This window comes from Acartia tonsa, chromosome 7, assembly GCF_053477335.1.
Source record: "Acartia tonsa isolate MP-2025a chromosome 7, ASM5347733v1, whole genome shotgun sequence".
Taxonomy (NCBI): Eukaryota; Metazoa; Arthropoda; class Copepoda; order Calanoida; family Acartiidae; genus Acartia; species Acartia tonsa.
Genome location: NC_137266.1, coordinates 18,586,389 through 18,602,482, shown reverse-complemented (window position 1 = coordinate 18,602,482; position 16,094 = coordinate 18,586,389). Strand labels below are relative to the sequence as shown.

At 31.5% G+C, this 16,094-nt stretch overlaps 1 protein-coding gene across 1 annotated transcript in view; it reads right to left on the bottom strand.

Moving 5' to 3' along the window:
* Positions 1–1,523: 1,523 nt before the first annotated feature.
* LOC145324989 (polycystin-2-like protein 1) overlaps positions 1,524–16,094 on the bottom strand; it is a 28,904-nt gene continuing 14,333 nt past the window's right edge. Inside the window, exons 8-24 of the mRNA XM_080167765.1 lie at positions 15,992–16,083; positions 12,634–12,735; positions 12,010–12,138; positions 11,120–11,204; positions 9,704–9,785; positions 9,338–9,366; positions 8,924–9,038; positions 8,233–8,520; positions 7,726–7,843; positions 7,237–7,325; positions 6,135–6,220; positions 5,054–5,245; positions 4,567–4,667; positions 3,907–4,036; positions 2,813–2,904; positions 2,298–2,455; positions 1,524–1,819 (exon numbers count right to left, since the gene is read on the bottom strand). Coding sequence (XP_080023891.1) covers positions 1,728–1,819; positions 2,298–2,455; positions 2,813–2,904; positions 3,907–4,036; positions 4,567–4,667; positions 5,054–5,245; positions 6,135–6,220; positions 7,237–7,325; positions 7,726–7,843; positions 8,233–8,520; positions 8,924–9,038; positions 9,338–9,366; positions 9,704–9,785; positions 11,120–11,204; positions 12,010–12,138; positions 12,634–12,735; positions 15,992–16,083 — 1,980 coding nt within the window. The 3' untranslated portion in view covers positions 1,524–1,727. The remainder of the gene's footprint in view (positions 1,820–2,297; positions 2,456–2,812; positions 2,905–3,906; positions 4,037–4,566; positions 4,668–5,053; positions 5,246–6,134; positions 6,221–7,236; positions 7,326–7,725; positions 7,844–8,232; positions 8,521–8,923; positions 9,039–9,337; positions 9,367–9,703; positions 9,786–11,119; positions 11,205–12,009; positions 12,139–12,633; positions 12,736–15,991; positions 16,084–16,094) is intronic.

Sequence of the window (16,094 nt, the reverse complement as noted above, 5' to 3'; positions counted from 1 at the left end):
TTTAAAACGCTATCTTTGCATAGGTAAGGAAAAACAACAGAAAAAAGTGTACCAAGATATATAAAAGTTATGCATAAATCTAAAAAAGCTCCTCAATATTTCATCTTAAATATAAAAAATAGATGCTTTCCCTTAAAGTGCCTAGAAAGCATATAACCCCCTCACCCTCTCATAGTTTAATGGGTTGGTAATTTCTTCTTTAGGGCTACCCTGTATCCAATATAACCTTACCTTACCTGACCAAAAGAAAACATCAAACACACGAAAAATAATCAACCCCTCACCCTTTTTTTCCAATTTAGTTTAAAATGAGAATGGAGGGTTTGTGTGATCGTCTAGGAATTTTGAGGGAACTTACCTAATTATAATACATCCGTTTTAATTGACTTTTTTCCACAGTGGTTTCCTCCAACACACACACTTACTACTTTTTGCATAATTTGTATTTTCAACTCGACCAAAACTTTTTTCGTGATTTCAAAATCTTGCATTTGTAGAAAGGGGAGGGATTTGCTTTAAGACTATTACAAAAATACTGTATTTGCATAAATTCGTGTAAAGCTTTTGTTTTATTAACACAGATTTAGTGGCAATTATGCTCATTTGCTTTGTTTAAATAATTACATTATGAAATCTATTTTTTATTATAGTCAATAATTTCAATGGAACCTAGTAATAGTGTCTAACTTTTTATCTTAGTGACGTAACAAAAATCGAAGGATGAGAGGGGAGGTGGAAAAGGAAACCCCTAAAAAAGAGGTGGATTTTTGTTACGTCACAAAGATAAAAAGTTAGACACTTTTACTAAATTCATTTCAATGTACAATTATTTTTAGCATGTAAACATGTTCTATAAATCTAAACATCTCTCTCTCTCTCTCTCTCTCTCTCTCTCTCTCTCTCTCTCTCTCTCTCTCTCTCTCTCTCTCTCTCTTTCTCTCTCTCTCTTCTCTCTCTCTCTCTCTCTCTCTCTCTCTCTCTCTCTCTCTCTCTCTCTCTCTCTCTCTCTCTCTCTCCCTCTCTCTGACAAAACTAGATGCAATATTTCGGCATAATATTATTTCAATGTTTTGTCTTAACTTTATAATATATTATCAGCTAAAGCCATTACGAACAGACGGACAGTCGAACAAAAAGTGTAGAAATGCTTCACTTTCATCAAGACCAAAGCTTGGCAGTTTAATATAAAGTATATGTTTTTAATTTCTAACTTTATGCTATGCCATTTTAATTTTGTTTTGTTTTTTGTCTTAATGAAGTAACATTGTTTTTAAATTACTTTTCATTTATTTTTTAGGAAGTTTTTGTATCAGAAGGTGAGAACTACAACTAATAATTCAATTTAATACCATATTTTTTATTTTAATATTTTTAACTTTAAACAATTGCTCGAATGTTTTTTTAAATAGTTTGTTTTGAATTCAAAAGATAAATACATTTATAATAAATTAGATTTAAATCACATCACTTTTTCGATGATTTTGTTATGAATTTTATCACATTTTTAATCAATGATATTATCATTTTTTTTCTTTTAGGTATTTTTATTCAGTAAATGTTTATTAAGAATAGTTTTAAAGTTAAGTTTTAACCTCAATGAAACTTTTATCAATGATAATCTTTTTTTTATAAGATTGAAATGAAATTTTTATTTTCAGAAATTTGAAGGAAAAATAATGTTTCTCAAGTGCAATATCCTTGTTGCATTATTTTATTAATGTTTGAAATTAGATAGCATCTCCAGATGTGGTAGGTCTAGATTCTGAGTCCCAAGTGTTGAATAGATCCTCTACTTGGCGTCTTTTCTCTTCTTCATTCACTAAAACAAGGATAGAATTGTTATACATATGTAAATGGCATAGCTTAGATATTCTAGCAAAATAAGCCAACCCTCCCCCCTCACCATAAATAAAGGGCTAGTCAGGGAAAAAACCTACTTCCTCCCTTTAATTTTCAATTAATCGAAAAAAAATAAGGAAAGGTGGTTTAATGCTCTGTAGGCTCTTTAAGTTAAAGCACAAAATAATTTTGGTTTCTTTGATAAATCTATAAAAAGGAAAAACCTAAATGTTACTGCATAAAACACAGGGAGGGGTTGGGTCAATGGGCTTTAACTTATACTGGTACCTAAAGTTTTTTTAATCTCTTAATTTTATTCATTGGCATTAAGTGTCAAAACTTTTCAACTAATTATAAGCTATCTACTAAAGGTATCATCTTGTTTATCATTAGTTGGAATGTATTATTTTTTCCTGCCTTGCCATATCCCTTAAGATCCCTGATAAAACCAAACTTACTCTCAGGATTCATGGTAAATCCATCCAGTATCTTGCTCATGTTCGCCTTCCTCTTGTTCTTAGACCTCTCCATTGCCTCCAGCTTGGACAGAACTGAATCTATTTTACCCACTATGTTATCAATCACTCCCTCCATTCTTTCAACTCTGCTATTCAACCTAAAAAACAAAAATTACATACATACAAAATTTACAAAAACGATTATGGACAATGGATAGTAAATTAATTTACCTCCTAAATTGCCCTTTCTTTAGATTATAATTAAAAGAGGAAAAAATTGGTCATTAAAGTTTTGTACAGTGTACATCTGTAGCTGATGTTAGTAGAGTTAAAGGTAGATAGAACGAGGAGACTGAGGAGAAAACGGATTCCTGTAACTCAATTTTGCTCGTCATATCCCGGCTAACAATTATTTATGTCAGTCACTTGAGATTATTGAGATTTGAGGTTACCCTGTTTAAGATTACCCATGTTTTTTTTTATACTGGAAGATAGCTTCTCTATCAAAAACTCACATTCCAAATTCTTCATGGTTGATATTTCCAGTGATGGCAACAACAGAATTGTGTCGGCTATTAGGCTGCTTTCCACTCTTGGGCCGGTTTTTCTAATAAAACAAGGATGACAACATCCATAAAAGCGAAGCACTGAAACGGTAGGACAAACGGACACTAACACTTGTATAGTGTCAGAACTGAATAATCAGAATATAAATGTATAAATGTCGAAGCAAAATTTAAGTAAAATTGTTGAAAAACTGCTTGATACAGAATAATGTTTATGGACATACTTACATTTTTAGGACTTGATTATAGAGTTGCTTCGCTTATAATATTGTACTTTGTTGTCCCAGGAATCAGTATACCAAAAACTAGATCATTCGGATTATTAAATCGTACCTAACTACTACAGGAATCACCATGCAAAGTTTGAAACCAATAGGACAATTCTAACATGCCTAAATTAGCGAAAAAAGCTATCCGTTACGGACGGACGGACGTACGGACGGACCGACCCTAATTATAGAAAAGCTTCGCTTTTAAAAATCTGAATTATAACATCCATAAGAGGCTTTTTTATTGAGAATGTAATATTTAGTTTGAGAGATAATCATGTAGGAAGGGATCATTACTGTAAATTATACTAGTACCCAAAGTTTATAACACATTCTTTCATTAATTTTCTTTACGCTTTTATTCTTTTATTAAATTTTGATTGGTTGGTTCATTCTAGCAGTGTTGATCCCTGGGTAAGATGTATTAAACTAGGTAAAAATGCCCCATTTTCCCTTCTTTAGGGACCTTAATCTATTATGAAACTCAACTTTTTCATGCATTTGTCGAGAAAGCCCAATCTGTCCCGATTTTGTATCACTTTTGAAAAGTGCGATTCCTGTGACGTCATATAAAAAGGGAAGGGGGAAAGAAAATCTCTTCCCTTTTCTCCCATCTCTTTTGAAGAGGTTTTCTTCCCCCCTTCCCTTTTTCTTTCCCGAAACGTATACGACGTAACTGAAATCGCACTTTTAAAAGTGATACAAAATCGGGACAGATTGGGCTTTCTCGCATTTGTCGAGTAATTTGAATTGCAAAACTTGGATGTCTCTTACCTCTCTATCAATATTGTCAGCATCAAGATCATTAATAATCTGGTTTCCTTCGTCCATAGAGAAAATACCATCCCCGTCCAAATCATACTTGGCGAAAAACATCTCAATCTCCATGTCAGAAAAGTTACACCTAGGAAAAAACATAGAATTTGCTATTTAAATTGAAGAAAACCATCAAAAGTATAAAGAATATACGAGATTATTAAGAAGAAATTTCAATGTAGATTTGTATATTCTAGGGGCTCTGTATAAGGTAAGAAGGTCAGCTTATACCAATAACGAAATTAATTTGGGAAAAAATCACGAAACCTATACGTGTTTTTTTAGCTGTCGTTGGGGGGCAACACATCGTAAAATTGACGACCTCTTCATTTGCCCCCCAAATATTATTTTAGATTTATTTCGCTTGTTGGTTATACCTTATTCCTTAAGAAGGTAGCAGTAAAATTTCCTAAAATCATCCAAAGGCCTAAATATATAAGTAAAATAGCCTAAATCAATACCAGGACCTGTGTTAAGCTTCTCTAAATGTGAAACATAATTTGTTTTAGTAGTTATTGAGATCATAAGCTTCAGACAAAATACCTTTCCACGTTACATATCAATAGTACAGTATGGGTAAAAAAAAAAAAATGAAATTTCTATAATTAAAACTCTTACTTTTTCATATTCTGTCTGACTTCCTCATAAGTTATTTCACCGTCAGCATTTGCAAGTTTTAGAGCATTTTCTATATCAAGTAATTTATTCCTCATTCCGACCTAAAATTATTTTTTTTTAAATCTTCCAAAAGTACGATCAATAAAAAGTTTTTTTTTCACTTTTTATCAACCTGTTAATAGTTTAATTCCAAACCTTAATAAAACTATAAAAAAAGTATAAAAATAATCAACCACTGACCATATTATTGTTTGGAACGTGTACTCATTTTGACAATAAGGGCATTTATTTTTAAACTTTCCTCTACATACAAATAGCTAACTTTATCTTAATGAATTCAACTATCTATAGATGTCGTTTTATTGAATCGGATGTGGCTAAATATAAACCAAAATATACGTTTGCTAAATTTTTTTTTTAAGTTAGATAGATTATTGTGTCTGACAGCCCTTCTACAGTTCTAGGACAATAAATCTATTGCAATTACCTTTCCAAGCATGTTATTATATCCTCTCTTGAGATAATCTCCCAGCTCAAATTCATTCCGTTGTGCCGCAATCTCTGCCTTCACCTCGCTGTACGTGTCGTTGATGATGGCCAAAAACATGTTCAACAGAACAAAGAAGACAAAGAACACGTAGCATAAGAAGAAGATTGGTCCCAAAATTCTATTGGCGGCCTGTATTCAGAGCAATTCAAACTTTTTTGACTTTTTTCTAACTAAAGAAAAAAAAGTAAAATAATATATTTTCTTAAGGGATCTAAAGGAATTAATCAATAGCCGATAATTGATGCACATCCTCAATGATAAAACACAAAATTACCCTTTCTTTAGACTGAAATTAGTAGTTGAAACGATTGAACACTCAATTTATTGAACCAACTAATTAAAATTCAGTGAAGTCCCCAAAGTTGTTAAGCCAACGAATAAGAAAACGTGGGTATAGTCCCTTTCGTGGCAACGCACCTTATGGGGCGATTCTACGTATTTTTCACAGTAGCTTTTCTCCTAATTTTAGCCCCTGCTGGGGGCTCTAACCCTGCGGGGCCAATTGCCTAACCCTTTAGGGCAATCACCTAACCCAATATAACCTAACTTAATCTAAAATAACCTATAAAAAGCAATTTTAAAAATACGAAGAATCTCCTTTCAAGGGGCGTTGCCACGAAAGGGACTATTCCCGAAAACGTTATTATAAAACTTCAGGGACTAGTAATAAACAGCCCATAGAAACCTATTTTTTAGCAAAAGACACTAACGCTTATTTAAAATTTGTTCAGTGCAAAAATGACAGTGAGGGAGGGAACATTAGACTGAAAATTACACTGGTACCTTAAGTCTTGTTATCTTTTTCGTTGGTATTTTGGGGTATTTTTATAGAACTTTGATATTGTCAGGTTCAATAATAAGTGTGTCTAAACTTTTCAACCAATAACTTTAATCTACAGAAAAGGTATTACTCATTATTAAGTATGTATATCAATTTATCGTCCATTGTTATGCCCTTTAAAATACTTGGAAAATGAACTTAGTGTTGTTTAAGGAATTTATTATAGAATTGCTATGCCTCAATAGAGTAGAAGTCGAAATCGCCAAGGATGGTACGAAGCAGGGTGAAGATAGCCGAGTCAAAAGTGCTGAAATCATTCACCTAATTCATTATTGTGTTATTTATTGCACAACACTTTTAGAAGCTCTGCTGTAATACAAGTTTAACATGAGGTAATTGATCTTTTTTAGATACTCTATATTTGGCATTGTCGTTCAGTCTGCCCGTCCAACCTTAACGCTATGTGAAATATAAATATGTAACATGTGTGTTGGTTCAAGATGCGGCTGAAATTTGAGTGATGAGTCCTTGTACCAATGAGCATTAAGTATATGATATGCTACTTGGTGCGTCTGTTTGTAGGTCATCAAGTATATTCGTTATTTTTTGTATGATTGATTGATAATCCCTCTCTTTTAATCAATTTGTCCGTTTGTCTATCCATTATTTTTTTGCTTCGCTACTTATGGATGTTATCACACTTGTTTAAATACTAAGGATATTACTCTTTACTATCTCAGTATAATTGGCAGGACAATACAGCATTTAACAACGAAGCGTAAACAAAGACTCATTTGTTGAGCATTTAAAGGGCAATAATTGTGTATAAAGAACAGGCATAATAATTCGCTAAGAATAGAGTTCATTTTGTGACATTTGTGACAAACATACACATCCAACTTCTCATTTTCATGCATTTTCTCGTTTTCCTCTTTTTTAAATCAATATCAATAATGTATTACCCATAAACATACATAAAATTTCATTAATCTTGATTATTTTTTCTTAAATAAACAATTGTTAAACATTAAAATATGCGCATTTCCCTTTACAGAAAAAAAGGTTTTCCTTGTTCTTTTAAAATGGTTGATTTTTTTGTTTCAAAAACAAGGAATACTTTTTTATGATTAGAACAAGTACACTGCTACCTAAAATTGAATAACCATGCATGTAATCATTGGCTTAAAAACTTTGGGCACTTAAATGATTTTAAATTGGTTGATACTGATCTACAATTATTCAAACATTTTACCAATGGATTTAATCTTTAGTAATTTTTTACCATTTGGAATCCCAGAAGATTCCTGGATTAAAATTCAATTTCTATAACACAATTCCTGAGTTCCAAACAGTAGATATCCCAGCTGAGCAAAGGCAAAGAAAACAATAAAGAACATAATACTGAAACCAAGAATATCACCAATACACCTAAATATAACATATTGGTTGAAATATATATTTTTTGAAAATGTCTATTTTGAAAGTCCTTTTAAAAAAAATAATAATTTGGTGATTAGCCAAGGACATCCAAGTGGTAAAAGGGTGTTTAACACCCATCCCCCCCTCATCCGACAAGAATTTGAGGTACGTAGGCTACCCCAAATTTTTTGAAAATTTATTAAATTATAACACTCCACTCTTAAAACCCTCCAATACCTCCAATACAAAAGGTTTTATGCCCGTAGTTTAAAAAAGAATTAGGTAATTTTTTTACTTTTCCCATCCAAAATATGGGTTATCAATCAGCTCCCCTCCCCCCCCCAATAAAAAATTAAATAAAAAGCTTAGATATCCTTGATGCCAGATTGAAATAATTATTATTGTTTACCTGTCAATGGTACTAGCTAACTGTGTCATAGTCTTGTTGAAGCTAATATATTTGAACAGCTTGACCCACGAGAAGAACACACAAATAGCAACAAATGATTTGAACATCTCAGCTACCTATTCATAAATCCTTATGATTAAAAAAAGCATATATCTAGAGCATTTTGTCTTGAATGAAAGTGTCTGTTAGTTGACAATCATAAAATAATTTGTTTTACAGGAAATGCGCTGACAAACCCATGTAAAGTTAAAGACACCCCATAAAAAGAATGAAGAAGAATTTGTTTCAAATAAGTATGTTTAATAGGAGAGTTTAGATCATTGTTTTCTAGGTTTAGTTTTAATCAGTAGGTAATATTCTAATAGACCTATGAAAGACAGAAAAGGGTGTATTGGTTAACTGGTTATGAAGATTCTAAAATGATAAATGCACAGACATACTACATATAGTTTTAGCACTAAAAACTATTTGATAATACAGAGACACGCTAAAAGTTAAGGATTTCCTGTCCAAGGCCTTCAAAATCTGCATAGCTATCTGGATCCCCCAGCAAGGCCGTCAACTCCGCCTCCATAGCAATATAGGCATAAATATTCAAACACTGATTCATTGTTGACAGAATTACAACAAATATATCCAGCATGTTGAACATGGAGCGGAAGTAGGGGAAACCGACTTTGATGATCTCCAAGGTCTCTTCGACAATGTAGTAGATGATGAACATGATGTAGATGAACTCGCATGCCATGATGAAGTAGTCAAGATAACTAACGTATCTCAACAGTTTTACTGTCTAAATGTTAACACTCTGATTTTTTAGAAATCTTAGTGTGGTTATTTCATGCATCACCTTATAAAATAAAATGTTAAAATGTTTTAAAATGTTGAAATAAAATAAAAAATTAAGATTAAGACTAGCTTTGTTAGCCCTGGGTGGCCGAAGGCCCCGGCTAACAAAAATTGCTTTCAATTTTATGATTTATTATTTTAATATTCATGGAAAATTGTCTGTAATACGTTGTAACACTTGATTTTTCAGAATACCTAAGAACTGGCTCAACCCCAGCAGATATTAATCGGTTTCAAAGCCATACTGGAAATAAGTAGATAAATAGACAAGAGATTTGAAAAGAAATTCTATAATTGATTAATGACAGCACATCTAAAGTAAAAAATCTATTAAAACTTGAGTGTTCCTTGAAGCTGTTGCTTGCAATAACACCGCCTGTGGCCGGGAACTCAAACAGAAAGTTGACAATGCAGAAAAGATTGATGTTGGCATTGTAAACTGTAAAATCAACTATTATGGCTCTACAATGCAAAAATATAATCATTAATAAGTAATAGTTATTTCATTTTAAAAAAGCTTTACAAAGTGTCTCAAAAAATCAGCCACGTGACGTCATAAAAATGAGGGAATTTACATCTCTTTTTTAGGGGTCTTCTTTCTCACTACTTCTCTCATCCCTAAATTTTATGACGTCACACGCTGATCTTTATAGACACTTTATAAAGCTTCATTTAGAAACTAAGAATTTAAACTTAATAATAAAAATATTAGGTTTGATTTTTGTTTAAAAATTAATATAATTTCAATGATTATATATTTCCTTGTAGAACGGCTAATCCATAATGCTTCCTGAATCAATTGACATTCATTTATTATTTTTTTAAGAATGGAATTAATCGTTTTCATGAAATCTTTAAATATCCTTATTTTAATATTTACCTGTACCTAAAAACCAATCCTAATTGAAAATCATTTTACCCGTTTCTAGGATCTTAATGAACAACAGTATTACAACTAATCTTTGTAATTGTCTATTATTAATTCTATACTTTTTTCTTTATTTTTTATGACCTCTGAACAACCTTTATTCAACTAACTTTGTCCGGTTGGTCTTCCATAAAATTGTGTGCTTTACTATTTTTGACTTTTGTCATTTTGTTATTTCAAAAATTAAATGATGTCAATCCTTAAGTTCATGTAGTATAGCTTGTGATTCATTCTTGACAGAGTGCAGATTCTGAACAGCTCCGTTACCAGAGTATCGTCCAACCTAAACAAGGATTTAGATACAATACCTGGCAAGTTATTTTAAAGACTGGTCCGTTATTTTTGCATGGAGAATCTATAGTTGTCTTGAAATGATTTTTTTGTATTTACCCATCTTAATAACGCCTCTAGAAGCACAACCGCTCGATAAACTTACATCTGTTGATTTATAATCTCTCTTATAAACTAAGAATCTAAAATAGTGCCAAATCTGAAATATTTTTTGAGGTGAGAAATCTTTCTTTTTTAATTGCATCAGATGCACTTCTGTAAAACTTTGCTTTCTTCTTAATCAGATTCCCAATGCTTCATTTCATACTTTTTTATTTTTCACCACCTTTCATATCAATTTGATTTCAGATGATTTTTAGATGTGTTTCTATATGTATCTGCTTCTCTCACTCACTAAGTTCCTCCCTCCTGCCTTCCAAAAGAAAAGTTTGATTGATTCGGTATTGGAGTATATACTATTAGAGTGCCTTTAGAGTCAAAGATATAAGAGTATAAGAGCTGTTGGAAAACATCTGTGTTTTTGAAATGTTCAATATTTTATTTATTTTTGTGACACCAAGAAGGGGTATTTAATGAGTTTAAAGAACAACTATTATTTATGATGTAATTGTCATCAAAAACAAGGATGACAACATCCATAAAAGCGAAGCACTGAAACGGTAGGACAAACGGACATCAACACTTGTATAGTGTCAGAACTGAATAATCAGAATGTAAATGTTTAAGAGTCGATGCAAAATTGTAAGTAAATTTGTTGAAAAACTGCTTGATACAGAATGATGTTTATGGACATACTTACATTTTTAGAACTTAATTATAGAGTTGCTTCGCTTGTAATATTGTACTTTGTTGTCCCAGGAATCAGTATACAAACAATCAGATCAATCGGATAATTAGATCATATAAAATTTGTTGTTAAAAAAGTAAAAAATTAACATGTTTAAAATGAACGTACGGACATTTTGGTAATGATTATATAGTTGCTACACTTTTTAAATCGTACCTAACTACTGCAGGAATCACCATGCAAAATTTGAAATCGATAGGACAATTCTAACATGCCTAAATTAACGAAAAAAGCTATCCGTTACGGACGGACGGACGGAGTGACGGACGGATGGACGTACGGACGGACCTACCCTAATTATAGAAAAGCTTCGCTTTTAAAAAATAAAAAAGATGAAATATGCAAATAATTTTTTTTTACTTAAAAATTTGGAAGCAAAATGATTATAACGTAAATACATCTAATTTAAATACAATTGTAAGAAATCGTTCTTGTTTTGTGGACATTTTATTTCATTTACGACTAAATAGCTGTACTACCTTTCCAGCAGTTGCATAGATCTGACTGTCGGTGTTCATTTCCTCTGATGTTTGGTACCTCCAGGCTGTCAATGAAGTTTTCTCCCTATAAAATATTCGTATATAAAAAAGTTATAGGATGACTCAGTGTGTTTATCTCTGTGTCTTTATGTTGTAAAGGATCTCAAAAACCATTAAACTGATATGGTTCCCCCATCTATATATAATCTTTTCATAGATCCAAAAGTTTGTAACTTTTTTGTCGCAGGTTATCTCCAACCACCAATAAATCACCCAACCATGTACTTTTTAAAATCTAAATCTAAAGTAAGCAGTCTACTTCTACCCTCATTTTTCTCATGTGCCCTTAAGGTCTAGCATCTAATTTAAATAACCTAATCTTCTAAACCATTTTTCAATATGTATATGTGCTACCATTTTGTAAATAGCTATGTTATTGAAACTTTGAATCCTTTGTCATTTGTAGATTACACAAATTTTTAAATCATTGCAATACATTTTCGCTCGGATCTTAATTTTGACTTTTTTTCTTTTCGTTTTGCTGCATATCAATCCCTTGTCGCTGATATAAAAATTTTTATACTAAAGTAACAGGATGGATGTTTGTCTGTGTGTTTATGTGTTTGTACCGAAGGATCAGGCTAACCGCTGAACAGATCGGGTTCTCCTTAACAGGGTAGCTTCTCATAGTTCACGGGAAGGTTTATAACTATTTTGGGGAGGGTACCACCAAGAGAAATCGCCACTGGAAAAAATTTACCCCCCCCCCAAAAAAAAAAAAATATTACTTTTTCTTTTAAAATCTAAAATAATAAATTGGGTTATCAAATTCGACTTTCCTCTCCTCAAGTGCCCCTAGAGGCCTCTAGTGTAAAATAAAGTATATAAACCTGTAGGTTGGTGGGAAATCAGATTTATCCTCAATACTTGGTGAATAGGGGGCCCAACAATTCTTGATTGCGTTCTGAAAGTCCCGGTGGATTTCACAACTCTGATTTGTCACTCTCAACTGTCGCAATCTATAAAAACAAGGATGACAACATCAATAAAAGCGAAGCCCAATAAATTAGATAGTCAGACATATGAACATTAACTAATTTAGATTAACAAGGAATTTAATACACAACATTATTTAGAAGTTTGTGTAAACTACGGAATGTTTTAATAAGATTAATAAAACATGTAATAAAATGTTTTCAAGAAAGCAACAATTCATGAAATAATTATAGAGTTACTACGCTTTTTAAATTAAACCCATCTGTGACAGGATTCTTTAAGTTTTGAAAAATTGGACAACTCTAACATGTCTAAATTCACAATCAGAGCTATCCGTTAAAGAACTACAGATGTACTGACCTACTATTAATGTAGAAAGGCATATTTCTTTTAGAATTAATATTTTCTTTTCTTGTATGGAAAGTACATGACAAAACCTTTTTTGATGTAAATCATTCTGTTGAATTTTAAGGGAAGAAAAACAGCTTTGACATTTAAAAAAAAAACATTTTTCTAACCTGGGTAGACCAAGTAGACGATTTTCGTACAAAATATTTCTATCAGATGCCGCAATAGGACATGGTCCGGTTGCTTCCTCCCCGCCAGGGCAAATATACAGCCTGAAAATTATTTTAATTTTTTTGCTCGTATTCATTCGAATCCGGTGGATAGGAACCGGTTCTCACACATACGAAAAAAACTATGTCTAGCATCGTTTTATATCCAGCTTTCTACGAATATAAAAATGTACAATCATAAGATTAAAACCAGTTTTTTTTAGCCCTTGCCTACGGCACCACGAGGCTAAAAAACTGGTTTTAATCTTATAATTGTACATTCTATATCCGCGGAAAGCCGTTTATAATACGATGAAAGAAACAACTATTAGACATTCACGTTTTTTTCACTTTTAAAATGTTGTAAGATAATATCTTAAGAATTAAAAAATTCAGCACTTTATTTAGAACTGTAGAGGTTTTGTCCTTAGTATTTAGAAGCTATTTATTTGAAGATGAGCAAAAAATGTCTTAGTACTAACAATTACTACAATTGCTGTTTTAGGAAGCTAGTAAAAGTGGCTGACTCAGATTATGACGTCAACAAAAATTAACAAATGAGAGGCCAGTATACACTGCAGTTAACTAATGGTAAAATTTATAGTGGCCTCTCATTGATAATTTTTTAATTTTACTTCACAATTTTCAGCAACTAGACGGTGATATAGAATGTAACCACTTAACAAATTTAAATGTAATTAACAAATCATTTAGATTTAATAGATTTATTTCTGCTAAAAATCCAAAATTATCCACCCAAAAAAATATTAAAACTCAATATATTTTTAGTATTGATTAAAAAGTTTCTTTGTAGTATGACAGATGTGAGCTAAGCTGATAAGAGAATAATCATTCAATCAAAATTTACAAAGGCTTGGAAACTTTAAAGATGGTAAAAAATTCAATATCGCAGCTATTCTATTTATAGAACATGTCCTACAACCTTAAGTTATGTAAGATTATACTAAATGAGTTCTGGTTAGACAAGGATATTATCCTAAAGAAAAAAAAAATATTAAATCATAAATTCCACAAACACAAATAGTCTTAAAAATTGGAAGTTGGCTTTGACAGTATGAGAGAAGATCTATCAGGTGTTTACTTTTCTATCTTTAACCTCGCCCTTGGTTTTTATAGGGTAGATTTATATAAGTAAAATAAACAGTATTTTATTTTCCTCATTATGTTTATTAACATTAAAGATTACATGATTTTTAATATCATTGTAGATTGACTGAAAAGATTAAGGCAAAATAGTTTTTAAATCAGATGTTATATACCTCTCTATGCTTTTATTTTAAAGCAAGTTGCAAATTTAGGCTTACAAGTGTTTTAAAGTGTTTGTAGGTTTGTTTGTTAATCTTTTGGTTTGTGTGTTAGTTGAGTGTGTTTTATATAATTTTAAGTTATCACAAAAACGATTATGTCAAATATTTAAGAATATAAACTATTATACAGTAAAATATCTAAATAAGATAAGAATATGCTTGTGTGTGTGTGACCAATCAGAAGGAGTTATTATTATGACGTATTACAACAAAATAACCAATGAGAGGCCAGCATAAATTTTACCATTGGTCAATTACAGTGTATACGGGTCTCTCATTGGCTATTCTATCGTATGGCGTCATAATCTGTTGAGGGACTATAATCATCTTCAGAATTTTATTTTTAACCAATGATAGTACAAACTTCTGGTTATAGCCCAGATGAACAATAGTTTTACCATTTCTGTCTAAAAATAAAAAAGAAAGATGACAGTCTGTACTCTGTAACAGCAATAAAATATACAACATTTTTTTTCTATCATGTCACCGATCTGTAAAGTAATAAACAAGGATAAAGTAGTATTTAACAGGTCAAAATTTTGATTTCCACATGTTACAGTTCCTTAAACTGACGATTTCATCAAAAAAACCTCCCCACCTTTTCCATCATTTTACATATTTTTCCTTTTGAAGATTTTTTTGTGGCCTGATTTAGTCTAAAGTGAAATAGCCAACCAAATATTTCACAACGTGACAAATCCCTTGTATCCTGTGAAAGTTTATCTGTTGTGAATGTTTAGTCCCTTGGGTCTTCATTGATTCCCTTTCATCCAGGTCTTCATATATATCTATCTAAACTAACCATCTGCCAGGGATAGTTGGATAGGTTTATTTCATACATAAGTAAATTTTTTATAACAATAGGAGAAGTCAAAGAAAGAAAATGGAGGGTTCGACATAATATTCACCCCCTTCCCATCCTACCTATACAAATTTACAGCAGTCTTGAGTGTGTGCCATAGCATTCCCAAATATTGTAACGCGGTTATTACCCCCATAAAAAATTAAATCTTTGAACCCCTTCAAAAGCAGGGAAGAGGGAATGTGATTCAGATAAACAATTCTAAGTGAATATTTTCCACAATACCCTTTCCTTATTTCCCCTCCCCCCCCCCCCTTCTTACCCACATCCCTTCAATTAGATCAAAAATCAAATTTTACACCAACCATACGCCAGCAAATATTTTATTTTCGGTAATTTTAAATGGAATTAATTGGCTGTATGACAGCCCCTGTTTAAAATTGTCACTTTACGCCATGGTTTTTATTGGTTACACCATATAGGTCTTGAACATTATTTTGCAATGATAGTCCAACCTTATTTATGTTAAAGCATCAAAGTTTTTATAAAGTTTTGTTTATTTGACTTTAATTGTGTTATTTTGACACCGAATGAATTTACAAATAAAATTATTTTGTTTTCAGCATTTTCTGCAAATTAAAAACGTGGATTTTTAAATTACTTGGTTTAGATATAATTTTTAATGAATTGGTGTAGTAATATACAGAAAAACAAACTATTATACACTTATTATGATTATTTGGAGTGTCCCTTTGTTATTTATATAATAAATGTTTTACAATCGATTTTTACATTGTATTTACAGTTGATAGGTGCCAAAAAACAATATGTTGTACAATACAATATTTATCATTGCTGAATTGCAGAGTTGTTTGTCATGTTGCATACAGAATCTTTTTATATTGTATATGTACAATTAAAGATATTGGGTCAAATCATATAAAACTTCTCATTGGTATAATCAATAAGAAAGATGAAATTTTATAGAACAATTCTAACAAACTAAAAGATAAACTTTAAGCACTGAACCTCCACTACCAGTGGTAGATTTAATATGAATGATTTAAACAAATAGGGCAACTCTAACATACTGATGGATCATGGCACCAGTATTCCTAGTGGTAAAGCCAATAAAAAAAATACTAATTTCAACTGGATAATTTTATCAGAACTATGTGTAAAAACTAACCTAGCATCACCATCATGGTACCAATACTCCCAGTGAACTCCATCCAGAAACTGTTCCTCCATAAACTCCCAAAACTCACCAACATTCTTTACCTGAAAAAAAA